The 10,566-nt window shown below is 31.7% G+C and overlaps 1 protein-coding gene across 1 annotated transcript; it reads right to left on the reverse strand.

Moving 5' to 3' along the window:
- Positions 1-8,489: 8,489 nt before the first annotated feature.
- Positions 8,490-10,229, reverse strand: LOC107901715 (vacuolar protein sorting-associated protein 29). The gene is made up of 3 exons (XM_016827815.2): positions 10,083-10,229; positions 8,968-9,110; positions 8,490-8,748 (listed from the first exon to the last, which is right to left on the reverse strand). Exons 1-3 carry the CDS (start codon positions 10,212-10,214, stop codon positions 8,676-8,678), a joined length of 348 nt encoding a protein of 115 aa, XP_016683304.2. The 5' UTR covers positions 10,215-10,229; the 3' UTR covers positions 8,490-8,675.
- Positions 10,230-10,566: the final 337 nt, after the last annotated feature.

A 10,566-nucleotide genomic window follows, 5' to 3' on the forward strand; every position in this document is an offset into this window, starting at 1 on the left:
TCATATATGTCATTCATGTGAGCGTTTCCCAACACCTCTTTATTCACTCCATTATCAATCATGATTGGGTAGCGGGCTTTTTGCACTAGATGGGCGATCAAGCTTGACAATACCCATGTTGATGAGTCTTTCAACTTGCTTTTTGAAGGCAGTGAAATTCTCTATTGAGTGCCCCGTAATTCCCGCATGGTTGTCGCATTGTGCGTTCGTGTCATACCATTTGAGATACGGAGGCTGTATGGGTTTCACATGAAAAGGGGAGACAACGTGTGTATCAAACAAATTTTGATACAGCTCCTTATATGACATCGAAATTGGTGTGAACTGGAGCTTCTCCGAACTTGGTTTCACTCCAGATTTTTGTCTCAAGGAACCTCTGACACATTCCTTGGTGCTTTCCACTGAAAAATTTCCTCGATCTTTTTCGAATCAACTCTAGTCCCGTCTGCCGAGATAACATAAACCAAAAATACAACCTCTGATAACCAGAATTCACACTTACTAAGCTTTCCATATAACTATTTCTCTCGTAACACTTGTCAAATAATTCTGAGATGTTGCTCGTGCTCGGATTTAGATTTCGAAGAGATCAAAATATTGTCAATAAAAACTACCATAAATTGATCCAAATACGGCTAAAAAATACAGCTCATGAGATCCATGAATGCTACCGGAGTGTTCATCAACCCAAAAGGCATCACTAAGAATTCATAATGACCATAACGCGTACAAAATTCCATATTTGGTACGCCACTATCTTTCACTTTCAACTAATAGTAACCCTATCTCAAGTCGATCTTTGAAAAGACAGAAGCTCCTTTTAGTTGATCGAATAAGTCATTAATATGGGGAAAAGGGTATCGATTATTAATCGTCAACTTATTCAATTGCCGATAGTCAATACAAAGCCGGATCGAGCCATCTTTCTTTTTGACAAAAAGTACTGGAGCTCTCCAAGGCGATATACTTTGTGGGTGACATACGGTAAGGGGACATTGACATTAGAGTCTTACCAAGAAACACTTCAATTGCAAACTCAACCTCTCGATCTAGTGGTAATCCCGATAATTTTTCGGGAAACACATCAGAGAATTCGCAAATAGTTCAGACTTTACTGCATTGACTATCACCAGAATTTGAATTGAAAACATAGGCTAGAAAAGCTTCACAACCTTGATTGAGAAGTTTATCAGCCCGAATTGTTGAAATTATACGAGTTGAACTACTCGTTCGAACACCATCTACTTCAATCATATCATCGTCCTCACTCTGAACAACAAACTTCTTTTTACGACAATCTAGAATCACTCCGTGTTCTGTAAGCCAATCCATGCCCAAAATCATATCAAAATGGCCAAACGGCATTATCAACAAATCAACATGAAATATTATATTCTGTATCACTAACGGGCATCTCCTACACACCTGATCTACTAACATAGATTGTCCCAACGGACTAGACACCACTATTGATACTCTAGATGTCTCAGATTTTAAACTTCCCGACTTAACCAATTAAGTATTAACATACGAATGTGAAGATCCCGGATCTATCAAAGCATATACAGGTTCTGAATGTAATAAAAAGATACCTGTCACAACATCATTAGCATCTCCATCCTCATATGTCTGCATCACATAAGATTGGGCTGGTGTTCTAGCCTCCGACTAATGAGTAACAACATCATTTCCCTTTCTAGCACCGCCTCTCGAAAATGAACCACTTCGACTCGACCCGCGACCCCTAGGTGCAGGCACAAATCTATGAGAAGTAACAAGGGTAGTATTCTCATTCTTCGAACATTCTCTAGCAAAATGTTCAGTGGATTCACAATGAAAACAACCTCAAGTTAACTTCCAGCATTCACCACGGTACTTTTTCTCACAATGCACACAGATCGGAATATCAGTATCTCTGATTAGACCTTATACACTACCCGTAGACACATTCGGTTGTCGATCATGATTTCTATCAGCTCTATTTGACTTAAATTTTGACCTCCAGCTACCACAAAATTCTTTTGATTTCTTTGATTGTGGATTTGAACTCGCGGCTATAGGACGTTTTCCAACAGTACGAGTAGTCTCAGTCTTTTTATCAAAACCTAAAACTTGTTCTACCATTATCGCCCGTTCAACTAAATCCGCAAACTCAATAATTTTGTGCGATACTAACTGTACCTATAACTCATCGCGTACTATACCTATAACTCATCGTGTAAACCACGCAAAAATTGCTTGCAACTATCAATTTTAGTCGGCTCAAACTCAATAGTACACCTACTAAGTCGTGAAAACTCTCGTTCATAATCAACCACAGACATTCCACCTTGCTTCTACATCAAAAACTCTTGTATTCTATCTTCGATATACAGTTCACCCACATATTTATTTTGGAATTCCTTTTCGAAGAATTCCCAATTAGCTTGATCTGCAGATACGTGCCATGTCACTGACTGCCACCAAGTATATGCTTCTCCTTGCAATAGAGAAACATCACATATTACACTTTCACGTGGGTTGCATTCAAGTTGTTGCAAGATGTGCTTGGTGGATTCAATCCAAATGTCAACTACACAAAGATCAACTTCTTTCAATCCTAAGAATTCAGTCGCATCGTATCTACGCAACTCTTTAATCGAAGCTCGACGAATAGGAGGTGTAGATGCCGTAGCGGATGTCGTTTCCACAACACACTGAAGAGCATTAACGATAGCTCGAAGTAACTGTGAGTCACCTCCTCCCTCAGTATTACCTCGCTCAACATTAGGTTATTGAGTACTAACTGGATTAACACTCGTTGTTATCGATTCAGTTCCATCTAACAAATTGGAGACATCATCTCCAGTATACATCTCTTGATCAACATTGTTATTTTAATCATCCAACATTTTCAACTATAAAATAAAAATAAATGTATCAGCAACCATTTCCCGACTCAATTCGCATCAACTATGACATGTACCTCTAGGCTCAATTCCGAGATCGATTTAATCTGAGAGTTGGCTAAACCTGCAAGCTCTGATACCACTAAATGTAGTATTCTTAACCCATATTCGTCGTCGAAATAGGGTTTCGAAGCATTACTAAGTAACCATAATTAAAATAATTCATTTCAAAACATTTCAAAACATTTCAAAAATCATAATATAATTAATCATAAACATGCATAACGTCCCTTATTTCAAGTCTTCGAGGCCTAAAATCACTTTCGAAACGATTTGGGACTATATTGAAAACACTTGAAAAATTTAGGAAAAATTTAGAAAAATTTTAATTGCAGGGGTCATACGGCCAAGTCAAAGAAATCCCTGAACTCTTCCTATCCTATGCCATGCCATCTATATTCACTTTCCAAATACAACCAATATCCATTTATCATAATTGCACATTATCAATTTGCACATATATTTATTTTAATTCAAATAATTAATACATTTATAATATATATACCAATTCAATCCATTTCAATCAACTATAATTTCAATTCAATATCAAAGTGCGAAAATACTCACCTCAACCACTTACCATATGCATTAAATCAAAATATAACAATTAGTATCTAGGTTCGGATTATAGAAATACAAACCCTGGATTCTAAGTTATTCGACGTCGATTTTATCCTTCCTCTTTTTAGTCGAGGATTCTGGTACAACGTTAGCTACGGAATTAAAACAATTAAAATACATCAATACAACACAATTTAATTTCACATTGAATACTTAAATTTTTACTCAACATTTGCTTAAATTCCAATTTAGTCCTTAAACCGATACTAATTTTTATTCTTCACATTTAATCCTATATTTTATATTAATTTCACTCTAAGACAAATTTAACTCGCTAAACCTTAAACCCTAAGCCCCTAAATTTTGAAATTTTTACAATTTAGTCCCTATTACTCAAAATTTACAATTTGTTCTACAATTTCATCCCTTTTCATTTCTAGCTTAAAAATCTATCAAATTAATCCCTAGTACTAAAATTATTCCATAATAACAACATTAAAATCTTAATCAATGGTAAAAATTACAACATGGGTCAAGTAATACTAAACATCGGGATTCCAAAAATATAAAAATTACAAGAAAATGGACTAAATTGACTAACCAGTTGAAGTTTGAAACTTAAAAGCCCTTAGGCCGTACGTCATTCTCCTTTCTTCTTTCTTTCTATTCTTTTTAATTTGCATGTTCTCTTTCTTTTATTTCCCATTTTGTTTTAATATACTTTATTTTATTATAATTATAACATATATACATATATATGTCTTATTATATAATATAACGTATAATATATGATTATTTAACATATATATTATCATCATTAATGCCGTCCACTTAATGGAACAAGGCATAATTTCTTCTTTAGTCCCTTTAATTAATTTTTAATCTATAGTTCAACTTTTATCCTATACGTGAGTTAGTCCTTATACTCTAATAGCTATTAATTCAAGCAAATTCGGTTAACTGGAACCTAATTAACTACACGACTAGTTTCATAATTATTTATTAAAAATATTTACAAATTCGATTTACGGGAATGGAGTCCTGGGAATGCACTTTTCGACACCCTTAACTATAGGGTCTTTACAAAGATAGATTCGGCCGCTCCTACGGTTCTTCGAGAAACGTTGGTCGAATGTCTACCAGGATACAATGCTTTACTATCACCTTTATAAAATAGACTAAATACCATGTGTAAATAGAATTTAAGAATTTTAGAAATAGAATAATAATAATCAAAAGAATTTGTTTGGTAAAAAAGTTGTGTATTCCATTCAACTTTAAGGATGTTCTTGGTTAGGTGGAAAAGTGGAGAAAAAGTGGAGGGGTGAGAGGAGAGTGTGGAAAAGTGGAAAGAAAATAAATTTAGAATGTGCTTGGTTGGGTAGAAAAGTGAGAGGAAAGAAAAAAAAAGAAAGATGATATTCCATCCTAATGCATAAAAATCAATCCTTCAACATTGGTATGATGAGATGAGAGAAAATTAAAGTGAGGTATATATTAGTTCAAAATTATGCATTTTTCAAATGGTTTATGTTATTTTCTTTCCTTTCATTTTTCAACTTTTCCAAGCAATGGGTGTAAAGAAAATCATCTTTTCTTTCTAATTTTCCATTTTTCCTACCAAGCACACATATAAAAAAAAATTATGTTCATCATTCTAGTTTTCTACCCCATTATTGTTTCATCCTTCTAATTTTTTTATACTTTACCGAGCAAAGCTTAAAGTACATCTTTATAACTACAGCTTAACCTAAAATGAAAGAAAATAAACTCCATATGAATCAACTATATATATACAATTACACAATATATTTTCTAACATTCCCTCTTAGGCTGGATCATAAATATCAATCATGTCCTAGTTGTTACAAATATAATCAACTTAATCTTCATTTAAAGGTTTGTAAAGTTACCTTATAATTGTTCTCCAATTTTAGCATAACTTATAGAGATGAGCTTTTATTGTATCTTCCCACAAGCAAAATGACAATCAATTTTGATGTGCTCAGTTTATGCATGAAAAACAAGATTAGAAGTTATGTGAAGCGCAACTTGGCAACAATATCTTAAAGCCTAATTAACTTAGTAGTTTATTCATTTATACAACTTCACACATATATTATGTCATAGCTTTTTATTTTGACTATATACTCAATCAGGATACTACATTTCCTTTCTTGTTTTTTCAAAAAAATTAGATTTCCTCCCCCAAAACACAATATTTGGTAGTAGACCTCTTATCCATCTTAGATCCTATAAAATATTCATTTGGAAAACTTTCAATATTTGGGTTTCCATTATTCTTATACAAAATTCCACATCTAGGAGCCCCTTTTAGATAACTACCAAGGTGTTTCCATGTTGCCCAATGTTTCACAATTTAGTGAGGAGTTGAATTGACTTACAATGCTAATAGAATAAACAATATTAAGGTGACTCATTGTAAGGTAATTTAGCTTTCCAATTTACCTTCTATACCTCTTAGAATCTTCAAATAAATCACCATATTCATTCATAAGTTATAGATTAGGCTTCATATGTGTGCTATATGACTTACATCCCAATTTTCTAGTCTTCGCTAATAAGTCAAGAGTATATTTCCTTTGAGATAGAAAAAACCCTTCTTAGTTTTGGTGACTACAATACCTATGAAATAGTAGCCAAGAAAATATTTTAAGACCTCAATTTTAGCCTCATCACTTCTAGTAATGACAATATCATCAATATGCACTCTAGTAAGATTATACCTTATTTTGAGTGTGTAGAATATCAAGCGATCACAATTACTTTTCCTCAACCAAGCATAAAGACTTTATTTCAATCGATACAAAGATTTACGAAGTTGACTAACCTTTTTATCCTCCCCTAAGCAACGAACCTTGATGGTTTCTCTATTTAGACATCGTTTTGAATGTCACCATGTAAAAAAACCACATTTTATATCCAACTAATGCAATGGCCACCCATATGTAGTCGTTGAACAAAGAAACTGAAGCAAGCTTTGTAACACCCCAAACCCGGCCTAGACGTTATGATCGAATTTGGCGATGTCACATGGAAAGGGATTTGATGACAAGATTGTCGAGTTTAAAAACTGTTACAGTAAGTTAGCTTTTATTTAATTAAAAAAAAAACTAGTTGATTTTCTTTAAAACTTGTCTCTTACCGGAAGCTTTTGTAACCAATTAATTTAGGGAAAATCATTTCTATTTACGAAAAACCTTACAGCACGTTTGGTTCGCTGTATTGGAATAGAGGCGTAATAGAATAGAGGCGTAATAGCAAATCAATTGTTTGGTTCAATGTAATGGAATAGAGGCGTAATAGTATTCTTGTGTTTGGTTGAATGGAATGGAGGTGTAATAGCATAAGGGAAAAAACTAAAATGACTAAAATACCCTTAACAGAAATTTGTTTAGGTAAATGATTATTGTTATTGTTATTAAATTTTAATAAGATTATAAATATCAATAATAAATAATTTAATCATATTTTAACATAATTATTAATAAATATATTTTAATTAAAATATATAATTTAATAAAATTCTTAATAATCAATATTCTTATATGAATTTACTCAAATCATAATATATGATACTATAAAATATAATTTAACATAATTATAATTAAATACATTTTAATTAAAATATATGATTTAATAAAATTCTTAATAATCAATATTCTTATATGAATTTACTAAAATTATAATATATGATACTATAAAATATAATTCGAAATAATTATTATTAAATATATTTTAATTAAAATATATGATTTAATAAAATTCTTAATATTAAATATTCTTATATGAATTTACTAAAATTATAATATATAATAGTATAAAATATAATTTAAAATAATAATTATTAAATATAATTTAATAAAAAATATAATTTAATAAAATTCTTAATATTAAAATATTCTTATATGAATTTACTAAAATCATAATATATAATACTATAAAATATAATCTAAAATAATTATTATTAAATATAATTAAATATAAATATATAATTTAATAAAATTCTTAATATTAAATATTCTTATATGAATTTACTAAAATCATAATATATAATACTATAAAATATAATCTAAAATAATTGATTTTGTGGATTTGATTAATTGATGACTTAATAATTATTATTAAAAAAAACCCATTTGAATAATATAGTGTGTTAAATATCTTCCTTTTTAAAAAAAAAAGAAAACATGATTTGTTTGTAGCATTTTACTTATTTTTTTGTTTCGTTTGTTGAGATAATTTTTGTAGTGTTAATTATAATTGAACATAATTAAAAAATTAAAAAAGATATAAAAAATAAACTCCATCAAACCTGTGAGCCATTCAAACTCCATCAAATTCTATTAGTACAAGACTCTTGTAATTCTACAATTACAAACACAATGATACTATTTATTTTGTTACAAGAAAATTGATCAGAAAAGATCTCTGCTTGGAAATGAAAATAATTTAGATGTAGATATTCAAACTCCAATCTAATTGATAACACATAGTACATACTGAAAAAAAAATCAAGGACTAACTGATCTTTAGGAAGAAGCTCTAGGTAAAGCACATTCTACATTTTTGGATATGTTCCCACAGCAATATCGATATATTGATCTTTAGGAAGAAGCTCTAGGTAAAGCAAACAGTTCTAGTGCATTCAAGATGAACATGAAGGCAACATATTTGTAGAATGTAGGTCTTGCTGCAGAAGGACAAAGAAGCAACAGTAAGTCTATGATTAATCAACTTGCAAAAAATGTAAGTAACTTAGATGAACATACTAGGTTACCTTTCTCTCCACTTGGAATGGTACATAAACAGTATGGAGCCATAAATAGCAGTCAGCACTAGCTTGTGAACAACCCACAGACCCCATTTTATTTGACGTGGATGTTCGGAGTTGAAGGAAACACCAAATCCAAATGGAAAGAGAAGACAAACACATTTATTTAAAGATGCTGGAAAATATTTGCAACAAATTAAGCAAAAATTGATTTCTAGCAGTAACGAGATTATGAGAATACATATTAAACAAATGTAAATTGAGTACTACAGGGATTATGCATTTAGTGGATTACATTTGTGCTTGTATGGTTCTTGAACACAACATGATTCCAACAAATTTTAGGCGCTACTTACCGCAAGAATCACAAGTTACAAATGCATAAAACTGTAGATCCTTCGTGCATCCTTTAGCAGCTTCAGAAAAAGAGAGCAAGATCTCTGTCTACAAGTTTTCCAAACAGAACATATTTTAACTTGAAATGTAAGGCATGAACGATTATTTTTATATTTATTTAACACCATTAGCATGAAATCACATATTTTTCACAGCAGGAGATGCATGCTTCAATATAAATTTATAATCCACATCAATGGCAAGCTACTTACTGATTTAAAATGTAGAGTCCAATACTATATACCAGCGGAAAGAAGAAAATAATACCTGATGGCCATGGCATGGCACAATCCCAACTTGAATTGTCCGATGGTTAATGTTTTGGTCTCGGGATATCTTGTATCTTCATCATATTCACCTCTGGTAATATGCAAGTCAGGACAAAGTGTCTTCAAGTAATCTTGAACTTCCTGAAATTTTAGTCCGAATTAGCTGGGCCAGTGGTAATTTTAATAAGATAAACAAAAATCGTAAAAGTTCAATTGGTAGAAATACTATGGCATAATTTCCATAAAGCTAAAGCTAACAAATCAGGTTCATTTGATTTGTTATTGGCTATGCAAATAAGAGAAAAACAGCTTTTCAAAAGTGCTTTTAGAGCCATAAGCAATACTAAACAGATAGTAAACTCTTAAATTTTAGACCAAGCTTTTCAAAAGTATTTTTCATAAGCATTTTTTTGCAGCACTTTTCAAAAGCAATGAGAAACTAGCCCTTAGTGACTAACTTCCTACATGTTTCTAAGTTCAACCAAATATGTACTTCAATCCTACTTAATGCTATGCTACACGGACTCTTCTCGTTTTCTCAAAAGTGGCACATATACCCTACACATATTCAGAGGATTGAGATAAAATCCTTCAAATATACGGAAAAGCTTCGAAAATTTTGAACATACTCATGTCAAAGTTGGGCACAAACTAGTATCTGACACGTGATTATACGCATTTCAGATCAAACATGACAGGAATCGTTCTTTGCATGTATAAATGCAAGGTAGCAGCAATGGCTATTCAGATTAAAATTACAATTATCAAATAAAACAATTGCTGGCGATCATTTAAAATACTGATAATTCAGGTATGGTAGCTTCTGCTGCTTTTCCCAAATTCAAACTAGCAAATAATATCTCTTCGCATATTACAGCTCAAAGAGAAAATAATTGGGCAAAAACATGAAATCCAGATTAAATTAGGCATAAATTTAGCATAACTACTACGAAGGAATGAACAATCCATAGTTTCAAAAAAGGAAGAGAAAATTAATATAGTCAATTGCTTGCTGAGAAACATAAAACCCAAAGTGCTAAAGAAGTGGAACCAAATTCAACTATGATTTCAGCTACAAAAAAAAATCTAGAAAGGAAAAGAAAGATGGGATACCTTGATGCAAAGATTACCAGTGCAAAAGACGTGTTGGATCATTCCAGGAACTAGCATGGACTTGAATTTGGAAGGGAGATCAGCCGCCCGATGGGGTATATGCAAATCCCCTAAAGCCAAAACCAGCACCATCTTCTTCTAATATCTACCAATAACTACAGCAATTTGATTTAGAAATTTTGAAAGAAACCCAAACAAGGAAACATGAGCATGAAAAGAAATTGTATAAAAATGATTGATTACCGGTGAAAGATTTGGCTTTCAATTTTGGGGATGAAACCCAAAAATGCACATAAAACACTATAAATCGGGTGAAATATAGAGTAGTTCCAGAAAAGAATAACTTCAAAATCATTTCTTCCTAAGCACCCAAGCACCGAAATATAAAATCAAACAGTAAATCGTGAAATGTATGTGAGAAAAAGGGGTGACCTTGGAAGGATCGACTTTGGGGAAGCTTTTGAAAACGTTGAGGGCTCTGTTG

This window comes from Gossypium hirsutum, chromosome D06 (assembly GCF_007990345.1).
Source record: "Gossypium hirsutum isolate 1008001.06 chromosome D06, Gossypium_hirsutum_v2.1, whole genome shotgun sequence".
NCBI lineage: Eukaryota > Viridiplantae > Streptophyta > Magnoliopsida > Malvales > Malvaceae > Gossypium > Gossypium hirsutum.